We start from the raw sequence: 17,569 nt of genomic DNA, 5'->3' as shown, positions 1-17,569 counted from the left end.
AGATATTTCTACATTTATTGATTCCCCACCCTTGTTTAACTGAGTGAAGTTTGAGTGGCAGTTCATCTGCTCAGAGATTGATGATTTTGAGAAGTCATCAAATCCACATCTTCAAATCTAAGAAAAAGCTTGCTGCTTATCAGCGTTGATCTTGTCCTTTGGTTGCCAGAAAATGCGGTGCACTGAGGAGAGTGTGTGGCTGCCAGTGCTGTCCTGGGGGGATTTACAGCCAGTGTGAAGGTAGATACACATACCTAAGATGCCACTCTAGTCGTCACCTGAAGTTGGACAAACTTAAATCTAAGTCACATTAACAGCTTGTCATTGGGAAAAGTATAATTCATTTGTTCATTGAACAACTAGAAGTGATACTGATTTGCCTGGTAGAGGTGTGAGAATTAGCCAGTGCCCATTCTGTAAGTGTTTTTCATCCTCATGCCTTTTCCCTGGTTTATAGTCAGTAATGATGCCTGCTTCATCTGATCCTCAGAACAGCCCTATAGTCACTTGGCCATAGACCCCCGTCTTGCTTGCTGGAGAGGAACTAAGTAAGGTTCAGTCAGACTGAGTATCCATTTAGGCTTGTCCTGATGATTAAGAAGTGTAGTCAAGCCGGGACCCTGCATTTCCTGACTTATGTCCCAGTATGCTTTCCACTCTGTGTCTGTAATGATAATTGGGCTTTTTTATGTTATTATACATAGAAAGTTTATAAGGCCCAATGTTTGGACATAATATGAAAAAATCTGATGTTTCCTTTATGACACGACAGGAGCTAAGTGAGATTGCTGTAGCCTTCAAGACAGGAGGAAGTACATAGAATAACCAAGGTGTGCTATAGCTGAAAACATGAATATGGTGAAGAGAAGACTGCATCCTGGGCACACATTCCTAAAATTCAAAGTAGACTAGACGTCATCTGGGCTTTATTCATGTTTATGCTCTCTGAGTTTTATTCTCACTTATAGTTTGTCTGTTGAGATGATTAATGAAAAAACATGATCCTTTGAATCAAGCCTTAGTTCAGATTTCAGCAATGTCAACCATGCAATCTTAGATGGACAACTTACTTTCTTTTAGCTTCTGTTTTCGTATCTACAGAGTAGAATTAATAACATGGTAATTGTGAAGACTGGATAAAATAACATGAAAAATTTCTTCTATTTAAACACTTGAGAAATATTAGTTACATTAAGCTGTCTTTCAACATTTAATGACATAGAATTTGCTTTATATTTCTAACTAGAATTTGGTTTTAAACTTCTGAGTTCATTGTTTCTTAAAATTGAATAATTTTCTTTCTTGATAGTCTATTATGAGCCTTTATAATAATTTCATTATGAAATAGCATTAGTAAAAAGAAATTCTCCAGCTATACCCAAATGTAAAAAGGGTCAGTTTCAATTTTCTGCTATCAAGGCTTTAATAGTGAGGGGTTCTTGTCTTAATTATATGATTCATTCTTTCTTTCCATAACTAAAATATGTATAAGATGGAAAAAGTAATTGCCCTTGTTAATAATGGATTATCATTCTTAGCAAAATGAAAGGCGTTTCTATAGGAGTACTCCTAGAAATACTCATTCTCTTTACATAATAAAATGCCATTGTGGTTATGTTTTGTGATTTACTATATTTCTACAGATTCCTTAACATTGTTACCTATATCCTTTTAAAAAAACTCGTGAAAATAGATGCTGTGAAATTCATGCTAAAAAACCATACGGTACGTCTTAATTCTTTAATGAGTAGAATTTTCTGGTTAGGTCGAACATTGGTAACTTTCCATGGTTTTTTTTGCTTTCATTAGAGTGAACACTTCCCATTTCTTGGCGTCAGTGATACTTACAGTCTGAGTGACTTCAGGTGCCGAACAACCTTCTACACAGCCCTCACTCGCCTTCTGATGGTAGATCTAGGTAAGTTAATTAAACTCTTCCTGATAGGAGATCAACAATGTGAGTGAAGGAGTGGAGCATCAATAAGCATAATATTTCGCTTGTTAGAAGTTGCTGTCTTTGATGGTTTTTGTACCTTTCTAAGCTTTGAGTTTGCCTGTGAGCATTGCAGCCAAAGATAATTCTTTGTACTATTTCCCATGATTCTTTACCTCTGAATTTTTTTTTCCCTTTGACCCACTAATTTTACTTTTGCTAATTTAGAAACTGGGCCTGGAAGCTCAGGTGAAACAGGAAGATAACAAGATCAAGGCCTGCCTGGACTACAGAGTGAGTTCAAGGTCAACAGTCTAGCAGACCCCTGTCTCAAAATTATTTTTTTTAAGGCCAAGGATATAACTCAGTGGTAGAACACTTGTCTAACATATTCAAGGCTCTAGTTTCAGTGTCCAGTGCTGCAAAGTCAAGGAAAGGAAGTCTAGGAGCAGTCTTACAGACATATGTGCATAAATGCTTGCCCTTGTTTTCATGTATTTATTGTATTTTGATTTCTTGTTTTGGCTTTTTTGAAACGGGACTTCTCTGTGTGGCCTTGACTGTCATTATAAACCAGGCTGGCCTCAAACTCACAGAGCTCTTCCCGTCTCTGCCTCCCTGAGTGCTGGGATTAAAGGTGTACACGACCACGCCTAGCTACATTTTGTTTCATTTTTCACATTTTAAATTGTATTTATTGTGAGTTTGTGTGTGTGTATGAGTTGGTCTATTCTTCTACCATGTGGGTTCCAGGGATCAAACTCATGTGATCAGGCTTGGCTGACCACTTTATTCCACTGAGCCATCTTGCCAGCCCAACAGGAATGATCTTTGTTTCATTGCTCTGAGATGCAGTCTGACGTAGTAGTTCAAGTGAGCCTCAGGCTGAGGTAGAGGGTGAGCTTGAAGCTCTGATTCTCCAGCCTCCAGTTTCTAAATCTGCAGGAGCATCAGATGTTCTTTGGGTTTGGTTTGAGAAGGTCTCAAGCAGCCCAAGGTGGTTTTGAACAACTTTGTAATTTAAAATGATCTTAGATGAGGCTCCTCTTCCCTCTAAATCCCATCAGGTAAGAATATAGGTGCATGTAACAGCATAGCTGTATGCAGTACTAGGAATCAAATCCAGGGCTGTATACACGCTGAGGAAATGCTCTAATGGTACCACATTGCTAGACTTGCATTGCCGATATTGTTCATGTGTAGTAACAGATAGCTCAAGAACAAAATGGAAATTGTGTGAATGTCCAGTAATAGGATTGAAATTATAGTACATCTGCTTATTCATAGAATGGTTTGTAGTCACAAATGATGGTTAAAGACAATGCGGTGCTACAGCTGGGGTTCAAAATTAATAAACTGTAACTAATATTTATAAAATAAATTAAAGACAATGCAATACATGAAGTTTAGTGATCCTGAGTGAAAAGGTAAGATATTGCTGAACTAATAGGACAGTTGTGTATACTGGAGAAAAAAAAAAAACATCAAAATGGACTAAATAACAGTGGTTGGCATGTTAAATAACTCCTGTAACCATTGTGGAAAACCATATGGAAATGCCTTAAATAATTAAAAGTAAAACCACAGCAGGCTTTGGAAATTCTCATATGGGATGTACACTCAGAGAGAGTGAAGTCAGCATGCAGAACAGACACCTGCACTAGCATGTTCATGACAGCAGCAGCCACAGTAGCCAAGGAAGACATAGAAACAAGCTACATATCCACTGGTGCATGAGGGAGCAAAGAAAATGTCACACACAAGTGTGTACGTGCAAGCTCACACACTTGCATGCATACACGCATACATACACAAGAATCCTCTTTAGCCATACATATAAGAAAATGAATCCATTTGCAGCTGTATGGATAAACCTGAGTTGTATTGTGTTAAGTGAAATAAGTCAGGCACAGATAGACAGCTACTATAAGATCTCACTCATATGTAGACTCTAAAGAAGATGATTTCATAAAATTGGAGAGTGATAGTTACCAAGGACTATCAAAGTTGGAGGCAGTGTTAAATGATGTCCTGGCTTTGATGTGCCCTTTCAGCCAGTGATGGGAATAAATAAAGTTCAAGAGATATGGTATGTAATTGTATGTATGTGATACTGGGGATTGAGCCTAAGGTGTCATGCATGCTAGGTACAGAACTGTATTCCCAGGCTTATTCTTGTAAAGTACTTCTTAAAAGGATATGTAAAGTACTTTCACCACAAAAATGATAAGTGCATAAGATAATTGAAATGCTATATTTAATTATGTGTTAGTGTGTTTTACAATGTTAAAAAATAACTATTTCTGATTTTTAAGAATTTTAGTTTACTTATAACTGGGAATCTTATTAAAGAAGGGGGAGATAGAAAGACCTGGAGAAAACAGAAGCTCCACAAGGAGAGCAACAGAACCAAAACTCTGGGCACAGGGTCTTTCCTAAGACTGATATTGTAAACAAGGATCATGAATGGAGATAACCTAGAACCTCTGCATAAATGTAGACCATGGCAGCTCAGTCTCCAAATGGGTTCCCAGTAATGGGAACAGAAACTGTCTCTGACATGAACTCAGTGGCTGGCTCTTTGATTACCTCCCCATGATGGGGGGAGCAGCCTTACCAGGCAACAAGGAAGACAATGCAGCCAGTCCTGATGAGACTTGATAGGCTAAGGTCAGAGGGAAGGGGAAGAGGATCTCCCCTATCAGTGGACTTGGGGAGGGGCATGGGAACAGAAGAGGGAGGAAAGGTGGGGTTGGGAGGGGATGAGGGAGGAGGCTACTGCTGGGATACAAAGTGAATAAACTGTAATTAATAAAAATAAATAAATTTTTAAAAAGTTAAAAATGCATATATTACCAGGGTAACATGCAATGTTTTGATATTTATAGTTACTTTTTAGTTTTTATTTATTTACTTATTTATTTCTTATAGTTTATTTACTTTGTGTTCCTGGCTTTGTGTTCCTCCATCTCCTCCCACTCTTCCTTCCTCTTCTCCCCCTATGTCCCTTCCCTAGTCCACTGATAGGGAAGGACCTCCTCCCCTTCTGTCTGACCCTAGCCTATCAAGTCTTATTAGGGCTGGCTGCATCATCTTCCTCTGTGACATGGCAAGGCTGCACCCCTCCCCCCAAGGGGAAGATGATCAAAGAGCCAGCCACTGAGTTCTTGTCAGAGACAGCCCCTTCTCCTCCCCTCCTAGGGAACCCACTTAGAAACTGGACAGATGATCTAGGTCCTCTCCATGCATGGTCCTTGGTTGGTGTATAGGTCTCTGCAGAACACTATGGGCCCAGGGTTTTTTTGTTTGTTTGGTTGGTTGGGTTGGTTTGGTTTGGGTTTTTTTGGTGGTGGTTTTTTTGTGTTTTTTGTTTTGTGTTTTTGTTTTTTGGCTCTGTTGGTCTCCTTGTGGAGTTCCTGTCCCCTCCAGGTCTTTCTATCTCCCTTTTCTTCCATAAGGTTTCCTGCCCTAAGTTTGGCTATGAGTCTCAGTATCTCTTTCAATACCCTGCCAGGTAGAGTCTATAGGATGCACATACTAAAATCTAAAGAAGACAAACAACATAGAGGCCATAGGGAATACACTGAAACCTCACTCACTCAGAAGGGCAAGCAGGGATAGACCTTGGAAGTAGGGGAAGACAAGGAACAGGACAGGAACCTTCCACAGGTGGCCTATGAAAGATATTTATAGTTATTGTATAGTGATTATTCATGTTAAACAAACCTCCTTTTCTTAGTTTGTATTGTTTTGTTTTATTTTGGTTTTGGTAGTATTAAGGTCAAATCCAAGGTCATATGCATAGTACGTTGGCAGTTTACAGCTGAGGTATAGTCCAAGCTCAGGAATAAATATCCTCTTGGACATTTATAATTTCTGCATTGTTTAAAAACTCAGTTTCTTGTAGCTTTTTTAAATATACAGTACACCATTATTGCCTCTAATAATCCATTATACATTAGCACATCAGGACTTCTTAACTTCTAACTGGAACTAAATGCCTACCAATAGGCCTTCATCCATCCCTTCCTCTTCCACAGGGCTCAACCTCTGGTAACTACTCTTCTTCAGGTACAAGGGAGTAGTCTTTGTATCCTGATGTACTTCACTTGACATAAGGTTCTATCTGTATTGTCTTTTTTTTTTTTTTTTCACTGAAATCAAGCAACATGTAAAGACACTTTTATTTGCCCAGAATGCTTATTTTTAAAGTTAGCTGAGGTGAAAAGAGATTTGTATTACAATTAATTTGTTACATACAAAAACAACTTATGAGGGACAATATGTACAACACGCCATCACTGACAGCTTTCTCATTTTCTTAGACCACAGTCTCCCAAGGAGAAAGTGACGATATGCAGAATAACAATGTTGTTTTTGTTTTTGTCATTTATGTTTTAACTTAGAAAATTCTTATGAATTTTATAAATTATTCAAAATGTGAATAGCAAGACATATATTAATGAGTATATAATTTGCAATATTTGAAGATAATATTTTAAAGCATATAATAGTGGCATATGTAATTCCATGTTTACATGTTTCAAAAGGAACGAGTTTAAGTGGTAAAGTTTTAGGGAAAATTCTGTTATCAGACAGGAACAGACAGACATTTAAAATTTGTGTGACTGATTTGAATAATTTCTAACACTGTACTGTCTTGAAGGAGAAAGCTTCATTCTTGTTGTACCCAAACATAATGTGCTGTGTGTAAGCGCCATCAGTGTGTCCCTCACTGCTCACTGGCGAGATTAGAGGCTGCTTCTGCTTCTTGCCTGCTCTGAATAGTTCCACAGAGAACATGGCAGTGAAAGTGTCTTCCTTTCCTTTGAGTGGGTACCTGATGCTAGGATTAGCAGATTATGTGATAGTTCTTTTTTAACTTTCTGGGGGTCTTCATATTGGTTGTTTTTTATAATGGCTGTTCTAACTTTCTGTTCTACTAATAGTGGACCAGGGTTTCCATTTGCCCACATTGTCTTCAACTTTCATTATCTTTCTTTCTTTTTTTTTTTTTTTTTGATAGCCATTCTTAAAATAATGAAATTATATATGATGTCATCCCATTTGCCTCCCTCTGGTTTCTGAACTTTTAGTATCATAGTCTTGTTTTCAAAAACACATTCCTTATCCAGTTTTCATTGTTTTATTGAAATGCTGTCTTTACTAAAACATGTCTACAAAAAGCTAGAATGTTGAAATGGGCACTTAACTTTTCTATATGGCTATGTTACTCTAGATTCATATATTTTCTCATATTGGAACACTCTAGGGTAGATCACTGAGCTGTAGACAAGAGATTTTGGCAGTGACACTGTTGTCCTTAGAGAATGTAATAGTGATAGTTGTCTATTTTCTTGTAACATTGATTGATACATCAACATAAGCAGAATTTTTTAAATGTGATCAGATAAAAAGAAAGAAAAGTTCTATTTTATACAAAAGACATTGAACCTTGAAATGGAAAGTCAGCTAGCCCCCTCCATGTTCATGGCTATATTATTTTTATACATTTCAACAGAATAAGTTACCAGAAAAACAGATAGCTAAAAGTTGAGAAAATCCAGCTAGAATGATTAAGGAGCTAAGTGGAATTGATTTCTAAAGAAAGATTAAAAGAGCCATGTATGTATAACTTGGCTAAGTGACATCGCTAGAGGCAAAGAAAGCTGTCTATAAATATTTGAAGAGCATAAACCAAGCATGCAAAACCCAGTCGGGGGGGGGGGTCTGATAACAGCTTTCTAGACTGAACACTGGCCTGTTTACCTCTTGGCTGCTGCTGTCGAGAGAAGAAAAATAGCTCTAAACTCTCTCATTGTTCTGTGCAATTGTTTTGTAAGCACAGGGCTGAAGTAAGTGCAAGACACCTATGTCAGGCATATTGGGACCTGCCTGGCCTCGAGGAACTTGAACCCTTATTTTCCAAGCATTAAAACGTCGTATACACTGTTTTTTGTTTGTTTGTTTGTTTGTTTGTTTGTTTGTTTGTTTTTATTGACCTGGTTACATAGTGAAAGAAATGGAGAGACCAAAGTTACCATATAAAGCGTAATATATGTAGATTTCCTAGAAATTGGCTTTGTCACCTATTTCTTCAGAACCTGATAATGGAAATGGAGTCATGGAATCATCACACACAAAGGAGCTCCTCATCTTCTATTTGTCGTAAACAACAGCAGAGCATATCAGAGCCTGAACACAATGTAGACTCTGTCCCATAATGCTTCCATACTTGGCCAGTGTACTGATAATTGATATTCATGCTGTTTCTAGAAAGACTGCATTGCACAGTTTCGAAGGCAGATTTACTTTTACTTACTTAATTAATTTACTCTAACTTAAATAATTTACTTTTACTTAATATTGCTTAATGTAAACTGTGAGGATAAAAATGTAAGTAAACATTTATCATTTTGATGATCGAATTTCATTGTTTTCCAAATTAGATTCCTTTTTAAAATATCTATTTTATAACTTATGAATTAATGAATTTATATTTTTCAGTTCAAAGTTTATGGAAAAAAATAAATGTTCTAATACTTTTTCTATACCTTGAGTGAAACAGAATGAGGCTGTACTAGACGTGTACCTGGTACATAGCACATACTCAACATAAGTCAGTCATATCTGAGCTATAGAATACATTCAAAACCAAAACAACTCTCCCAGTGAAACTTTACACTGCTTGAAGAAAGGCCCATCCCCTACTTACCAGTGTTGTTTGTTTTTTTTTAATAATTGGCGTAAGTATCAAGTGATGATCTGTGCTATGACAAGGGTTTCTTGTCTTGTTGAGAACTAGAGTTGTTCCTTACAGAGACTCTTCAGAGTACTGACTTCGCCTTCTCGTATTTTTAGTGCCATGCTCACTGTAGTTACTTACTAGGTACTTGTTCAGTGAATGACAGACAGCTGTAGAGCAACCAAGATACCATTACCGTGGCATCTGGAATCAGCCCTGCCTGCCAGGGTCTCTGTAGAAATAGTTTTGATTACTGCCCTCTCCAGAATAGAATGTATCAAGTTACTGTAGCACTCTTGTGTTCAGTCTTGCTCCTTTTCAGTGTCATTATCTCATTTTTGGTCGGATGATATTGAACACAGTCTTTTTTGAGGCCTTGTCTCACAACCTAGATTGAGGAGAGAATTGCTGTCAAAATTTTATATACATGGCTTGATACTTTTCTATTTGTGCTCACTGCCATGGAAACTAGAAAAGGATAGTACTAAAGTCAAGAGGAGCACAGATCATTTGTTAAATGAAAGAAACAAAAAATAATTGGATGAAGAGAACCATCCCTAAATTAAGATAATAATAGTAATAATAATTAATAATTTAATAGTAAGCTTTATTTTTTATTATTTTATTTTTTTAATATTAGTTACAGTTTGTTAACTTTGTATCCCTGCTGTATCCCCCTCCCTCGTATCCTCCCAATCCCACCCTCCCTCCCTCATCTCCTCCCTGCCCCTTTCCAAGTCCACTGATAGGAGAGGACCTCCTCCCCTTTCATCTGACCCTGGTTTATCAGGTATCTTCAAGCCTGGCTGCAAAGTCCTCCTCTGTTCTAGCAGGGCTGCTCCTCCTTGGGGGTTGGGGGGAGGTCAAAGAGCCTGCCATTGAGTTCATGCCCTGGTCCCCTTATTAGTGTACCCACTTGGATACTGAGCTACCATGGGCTACATCTGAGCAGAGATTCTAGGTTATATCCATACATGGTCCTTGGCTGGAGAAACAGTCTCATAAAAGACCCCTGTGCCCGGATATATTTGGTCCTTGTGGAGCTCCTGTCTGCTAATTTGGAGAGATAAGAATCAAGTAGGAAAAAAAAAAGTGCCTAACCAACCTGCTTGCAGAAAAACTGGACGTGATTCTTGGCGTGAAATACAAAACATTCTAATTGAATCCTACAAAATGAATTGAATATTTTTATATAAGCCATGCACATTGGAGTAATTAGAAAGGGGGAGAGAAATTGGGTGTCACATTAATTGGTATTTACTTTGAAATGTATTTTGGGTTATATTCAATAATTTGCACTTCGTATGAATTTAATTAGATGCTATGTGCCCCAGGTTGTATTTCAGATGAAAATGGGGGAGTTTTTGGCAATAAACAGTTGTACTATGTTATCAAATTGTTTTAAATAAACTAGACAAAATGCTCACTTGTATGAAGGACAGAATTGGAAGCATTTTATCATTGTGATGATAATGTTTCAATGTGGCAAAGATGTTAGCTATGTGCTATTTATGTCCCCAGAAATTACCAGAGGAATGCAGGAATTCTCTGCAAGAAAATGCACACACAGAAAGAATGGGTGGCCGGCTTATGTGCCTGCATGCTACCCTTTGGGGAACCACTTCAAAGCTCCCTGTGTTATTTTACAATTAACTTGTTGATTTAATAAGCTAAAGGAAAGAGTAAATGGAGAACCTCCAACAAGCTGTTCAGTGGTATTTGAATAAACAAAAACCTTCTGTGTTGCTTAATTTAAATGGAGGTAAATTAAGTTGACAAGCACTGAAGAGGGGAGGAATAGGAAAAACTTTCAAATAAGCTGTTTGTTTTGTGAAGAACCAAATAGTGGTTGCAAATGTTTTGCCACTTACAAATTTGGAATTTCAGTGTCAACAGTCATATCAAGCCATATCTGCAGAAATTCTGACACTGAACTACTTGGAAGGATTTAGTTAGAGTTGGAGTAAGCACTACGTTCCTTAGCTATTTTAAACTGTAAAAAGCAGTAATGTTTTCAATGATGAGAGGAATATTACTATTTACATGGTGTTTATGGAATTTTATGTAAGAAGTTAACAACTTGAGTAACAAGTGGCAGCGAAAGGTAGAATTTAAAAATACACGGAAAGGAACATCCCTTTTTATATTACATTTTGTGTGTGTGTGTGTGCACATGCACACACGAATGTGCAGGAGTGCTCGCATGATGATAGGCTTGTGGACAGCTTGGAAAGGGCAGTTCTTCCTCTGCCATGTAGACAGTATTCCATTGTTTACTAATAAATTGAGGTTCAAAGACACACTGACTTACCCAAGGTACCATCAGACTGCAGATTATTATTCACTCTTAACAAAGTACTCTGTTACCTTTCACCTTCTCAATCAAGTAAGAAATACAACTTTTTATTTTTTTATTTGCACCATTTGGACCAAATGATTGATTCAAGACTTGGGAGCAATGAGGAGAAAAATGAGAAATTACTTTCTAAGAGTCAATGAAGTAAACAGTTCATTCTATTTTGTTTGTTTGTTTGTTGTTTGTTTGTTTGTTTTACCTGTGTAGAAGGATATGACAATCCAGTGAAGGTCAGGTAAAATTTTTAGGTGGTGTTGTGTGTCTAACAATTGGGCAAAGTGTATTTCTTTTCATGGACTGAGGAACAGAAAGGTAGGAGGAAAACTTAGCATGTGAGGACTTGATCAAAAATAACTAATGTTCTCATAGATGAAGAATAATACATCATCATTTCACCTGTGCCCATGACTTGGCAGAGACTACTTGGAAGGTAGACATGGGAGAAGGGTGGGAGAGTGGGCAGTTAGGGGTAAGGAAGCAGCTGGAAATACTTAGAATCCATAATGAGATAATTAAGACTAATTAGCTGGCCCTGTAGGCAGAAGCCAGCCCATTAAGTCCAGATCCAGCTTTAATAATGTACCTGGTCTTGAGGGTCGGGTCCAGAGCCCCCCAGGGAATAGAATGCTGAGGGTGAGATGTCTAGGTGAGGTTTCTTACCAAAGGAACAGCAACTCTGCACTGGATATTGTATTTTCTTTAGAAACTAAAGCAAGCATTGTGGTTTTCTAGAACTTCAGGGAGCCTCAGTTTTCTCATCTATAAAATGGAGATACTTAGAGGATTGTCCTGTGAATGAAACACCTAACACCAAGTACTTAGTAACTGTTAACTAAAAAACACTTACTGAAAGTCAGAGGCAGCCCACTACTTGGACCATAGCTGAGGCAAGGCCAGCACTCTTAGTACATCTCCTTCCCAACTGATGGTCCTTCCTGAGCATTCCAAAATATCTGCCCTGCCTGAAGTCACAGGTCATTTCAAAAGGTGAGCCGAACTCCTAATCAGTTTACAAGGATACTAGACAGGAGCCCATATTTTAGTAACCAACCAAGCGCATTCCTTGAGCCCTTTGCAAAGCACAGCTTGAGAAGTGCCATCTTCTTGCAGCATTGCACTTAGCAGGGGCTGTGGATGTAGACATAAACACTGCAAACTGCTGGGATCATCCACAGCCACTTGGCTTTAGGTGGCTGTTTGCCTCACCCTGTGTCTCCTTGGGTTGTGCTTTTATTAATTTTCCTTAGTTTGGACTACAACTTAACAGGCAAGTCTTTACTTACTGTGTTAATTTTCTATTACGTATGTAATGAATTGCCACAACTTAACAATTGAATCAATATAGGTATCATTTCATAGTTCTAGATAGCAGATGTACAGATGTTGGTCTCAGTGAGTTGAACCAAGGTATTGGTGGGGCTGTGGTTTAGAAAGTCTGTCCTCCTGCTTCATAGCTTCTGAAGGTCGTTTTTTTTCCCCAATGGCGTTGACCCAGTATCACGCTGCTGTCCTTATGGTTCGCTCCCACTTTTAAGAACTTTTAGGACTGCTGTGTACTCATTTGAATAGCACAAAATGTTCTTTCTTCGTCTTCCTCTTCCTCCTCCTCCTTTTTGACAAAATCTCACACTGTACAAAAGGTTTATCAAGCTGGACTGGAACTCACACCAATCCTCCTATCTCAGGCCTCTAGGACTTTACTATCTAACCCCAAATACTCCTATATTGACATGTTAGAATTTTATCTAGCATGCTGATATCACAAATGCCACAAGCTTTTCACAATGTTCATCATGCAGTAGATGCCTAGCAGCCATTGGTTACCATTGTTTATAATTACTGTTAGTATCTTGTTACTTGTCTTTCCTTGCCCAATTTACCTAACAAGTGCCCAGTGGGCCAGCATTTGCATTCAAGTCTAAGAAGTCAGAAGTCTTACTCTATGTTTAAAGGAGAGGAGGGCAAACTTAGATTTCTGTTTGGTAGTGCTTTTGTTTGCTTTTAGGCTCTGATGCTATAAAATTGACCTTTATAAATGTACAACCCAAGGTTTTATAAAAATTTATCATTTTTAGAGTATTTGCAAGTTGTATAACCACCACCATTATGTATTTTCAGAACAGTTTCTTCCCCATCCACCCCCTTCTCCTGCTTTCTCTCTGGATTTGTCCTAGAGTAGGCTTGACTGTAAAAGGATGATGGCCTCTGTATCTGTCTTTGACTTGGTATAGTATTTTTGAGACTTATCCATGTTTTAGCATATATTGACACTTTTTCCTTTTTTGATGGCCAAATGTTCCTATGTACATACACACATATTGCTCTTCTAGTCTTCGGCTTCAATAAGCATTTGGCATTTTGAAATGTTTCTACCTTTGGGCTAAATGAAATGGTGCTGCTATGAACATTTACATACAGACTGTTTGGTTTTGTCTAGTTGAGACACAGGGTCTTTTTCTGTGACCTAGACCATCCTGGACCTGGAGATCTTCCTGCCACTGCCCATTGAGTGCTTGGTTTATAGTGTGCACCACAGTGCCTGGTACCTTTCAAGGTCTTGTGTGATAAAATGCCTGTGGTTGTCTTGGAGTCAGACGGCAATGCTGCTGCTTTTAAGTAACTGCCAAACTCTTCACAGCAGCTGCCTCACTTTATACCCTCTGGGGTTCAGTTCTTACCTCTGGGAGCAGGAATCCACTATTTTAAACCCACCGCCACTCTGGTTTTTTTTTTGGGGGGGGGGTTGTTTTGTTTTGTTTTGTTTGGTGTGAGGTTGGTTCATTTGGATGGGCTTTTGTTTGGTTTAGTTTGGCTTGGATTTTTGAAACAGGGTCTCATAGAATACAGTCTAGCTTCAAATTCACTATATAGCTGAGAATATTCTTAATCCTCCTCTTCCTACCTCCCAAGTGTTCAGGGTTTGAAACTGTACACAAGAATAAATAAAATGTATGAAAAATCAAATATTTGGCAGCCAATATGTTGAGAAAGCACCTATTCTAAGTGTTTTTTCTCTGAAGGGAAAAAAAATGGGAACATATACAAATAACTTTTCTGTTGATGCGTAACCCCAGAAATCCAGTGAAGGTGGTTAGTCTGGTCATTTTATAAAAGCCAAAAATTTTACCTTTTCTTTTTATGGGTGATGAAGAACTTAAACTGTGTATTAATGTAATAACTTCACTTTTCAGAGTTGGAGTTTGATAATTAGCACTTTACCTTCAAATCATGTTAGTTTTGTGCCCTTTGACTTACTAGGAAAAAAAAGTCATCCTTAATTATTATTCATAAAATCCTGACCTATGAATATTACTACATCCTTGAATATGATACTCCAAGACATCTCATGTTTTCTTCTTTTGCATCAGAAACAATAAATGGTAACTTTGTAGACAATACAGTGGAGGGGAAAATCCTTAATGGATGCTGACTAAAGCAGCCAGTTTTCCAGCCTCAGCAGTCAGACATACCATGCAGTCACACCTGAGCAGCATTAGGTGCAGTGGAGACACTCTGGCTGATCTCCTCCCAAGACTTTAAACTCACTGCTTACCTAGAATTCTTTCCTCACTAGCACCAAGCTGTTTTTTTAACCTCTCCTGACTTACGCAACTCCAAATTCAAGAATCTGTGTCACTGACTTCACTCCATATTTTTGATGTCTTCCACTCATCAGAGATATAGGGGAAGAGCATAAACTTGAAAGTAAAAACAGACTTGATCAGGATCTTAGATCATCACTGGCATTTATCAGCTGGAAAATACTTGGCATGCTACTTAATTCTTTGGGTCTTCTCTGCTCCTATTCAAAAATTGAGAAGATTGTGAAATTATGTGGCATTGTGAGTTACAACATTGTATTGAATATAGCAAAGGCTATGAGCATGTTCTTTGAATAAATTGAGTACTCAATTCAGTGAAACCCTATTCTAAATACTGGAGAGACAGCCATGATCAAAGTAGACCAAGTTCCTCCCCAAGAAGATTATATTCTAGTAAAGAAGACAGACAATAAATGACAAAGTGTATAAAAAGTCATTGCCAGTCATAGTAACTCCAATAAGAAAGGGAAAACAGGCTGGGCAGTAGTGATGAGAGGCAGAGGCAGGCAGATCTCTGAGTTTGAGGCCAGTATGATCTACAGAGTGAGTTCCAGGATGGGAAAGCAGGTTGGAAAATGATGGTGAAGGAAGTGGACAGAAAAGGCCTTCTGATCACATTCCTATTTTTATCTTGTTTTTGTTGTTGTTACATGATAAAATCTTTGCTTTTTAATTCTTATTGAAATTTAGAGTATAATTGTCAGTTTCCTTTTTTCCTTTCCTCCCTCCAGACTCTCTCATGTCTCTTCTTTCTTCCAACCCCTATGTTACCTCCTACTCCCTCTCCAACTGATGGCCTCTTTTTGACTGTTATTGTTAGACATACACAAACAATATATATGTGTATACACATACACACAAACAATATATATATGTATACACACATCCTGCTGAATCCATTTAGTGTGGCTTATGTGTATATGATTATATAACTTTAGGGCTGACTACTTAAGAGGCTCACCCCTGTGGAAGCTAATTCTCCCTTTCTCAGTTGTCATTAGTTGCCTATAGTTATTTGTCTAGGGATGTGGCCAGGTCAGATTGATTGCTTCCCCATTATTGTGTGTGTTAATATTGTCATTGTTGAGGTCTTGTTTAGGCAACCATGTCATTGAGGTATTGTGGGGTAGCTTTCCTGTTATTTCTGAGAGATAAAAATCTTCCTGATCCCCTGGCTCTTATGATCTTATGACCCCTCTTCCTCGATTTTTCCTGATCCTTTGGTGTAGGAGTTGTTTTATAGATCTGTCTGTTGGAACTGAGCACCTCATGTTCTGTTGATCTCTGCATTATAACCAATTGCAATATTTGATAATGGTCTCCATTTGCTGTAAAGAGAAGCTTCTTTGAGGGTTGAGAGATACACTTATGAGTATAAGGATAAGATTTTGAATACAAGTAGAAATTTTGCTGGTCTGGTAAAGTAAAAATGATCCATGACCTCACTGTTTCAGGCATTTGGCTAGGTTTCTAAGACCAGGCATGGCTTCCTGTTGAGTGGGCCTGGAGAATTTTGATTGGTGAAATAGATGGAGTCAGTAAGATTTTTTTTTATCCATAACTTAAAATATAAAGTTAAAATACAGAAGCTCTGAATTTGTATTTGTTATGAATAAACATGTCGTTGCCTTGGAAAAGCTGAAGCTTTGTTGCAGAAGTCATTCCCAAAGGAAGGGTATTTACTGGCCTGGCAGTTGTGTGGTCACACTTCATTTAATTATCATAATCACCTCTCTAAGTCCGTGCCGAACTCAAGACAACAAGAATGCTAATGGCTGTCATTTATGAAGTGCCAGCAAGGGGAGGTATAGATGCCTTGTCATTTAATCCTCACAGCTAACTTTATGAAGTAAATATGTCTCTTAATTACAAAGAGGACACTAAGGCTTAGATGTTGGACAGCTAACAGCAGAAGAACCAGGACTGAAGCTCAAATAAGCATCGTGGTTTCAGAGCATCTGCTCCTTCCAGCACCCTTCTACCTTTAGTTACAATTACCACTGTTCTTATTAATAATCATTTTTAGAAAACACTTGATTGTAGAGTAAGATTGTGTTTTTAAATTCAATGTATGTGAGTATTATGTACCTACGATTTGATAATGTTCACCTACACTATTTATTAGAATGGGGTTTTTGTTTATTTTCCTAGAGCTTTTTTGGTGTGTGTGTGTGTGTGTGTGTGTGTGTGTGTGTGTGTGTGTGTGTGTTCATTTGTTTTGTGGTGGTAATATTTGAACCCAGGGCTTTCACACATGCTAGCCAAAGTACTCTACCGCTTGGGCCTTTTAAAATTCTTCTCTAATACATATATCCAACTACAGTTTCCCCTTCTTTTCCTTCCCTCAGTCTCTTTTCCCTCTCCCCCAGTTTCATCCCCTACACACACACACCTTCCCTCAAATAAGAACAGGCCTCCCATGGACATCAACCAAACACGGCATAACAAGCTACAAGAAGACTAGGCACACACCATCACATCAAGGCTGGACAAGGCAACCCAGTAGGAGGAAAAGGGTCCCAGAAATAGGCAAAAGACTCAGGGACAGCCCCACTCCCACTGTTAGGATTCCCACAAAACCACCTTGCTCTCAAACATGCTAGGCAAGTGCTCAACCACTGAGTTACCACCTCCGGTTTGTTTGTTTGTTTGTTTTTTCTTTCTTTTTTTAAATGATATCAGGTATTTTTAAACCTTTGAAATAACAGATTTTCAAGTAGCTGGGCCTGGCATTGAACCCTTGATCCTCCTGCCTCCATTTTCAAGTACTGATATTACAGCCTTAGACCTGTAAGTCCTGACCCACCCCAGGACTTGGGAAATTTGTTGAGCAACTGTTTTTCATTCAAGCACAGCATCTCTCTAATAATAGAAGATACTGGTTTTGGAGTTGCTAATAGGGCCACCATTGGTGTGTTACTAATTGATATTGC

At 38.2% G+C, this 17,569-nt stretch overlaps 1 protein-coding gene across 1 annotated transcript in view; it reads left to right on the top strand.

Moving 5' to 3' along the window:
• The window catches only part of Ranbp17 (RAN binding protein 17), a 316,352-nt gene that overhangs the window by 216,544 nt on the left and 82,239 nt on the right, over positions 1-17,569 (top strand). The window contains exons 17-18 of the mRNA XM_055604851.1: positions 1,662-1,725; positions 1,810-1,918. Of these exons, the coding sequence (XP_055460826.1) occupies positions 1,662-1,725; positions 1,810-1,918 (173 nt within the window). The remainder of the gene's footprint in view (positions 1-1,661; positions 1,726-1,809; positions 1,919-17,569) is intronic.

Source organism: Psammomys obesus, unplaced genomic scaffold (assembly GCF_907164565.1).
Source record: "Psammomys obesus unplaced genomic scaffold, mPsaObe1.curated_primary_1811, whole genome shotgun sequence".
In the NCBI taxonomy this organism is placed as follows: domain Eukaryota; kingdom Metazoa; phylum Chordata; class Mammalia; order Rodentia; family Muridae; genus Psammomys; species Psammomys obesus.
Note: the sequence above shows the minus strand (reverse complement) of the source record. Positions and strands in the feature narration are given on the sequence as shown.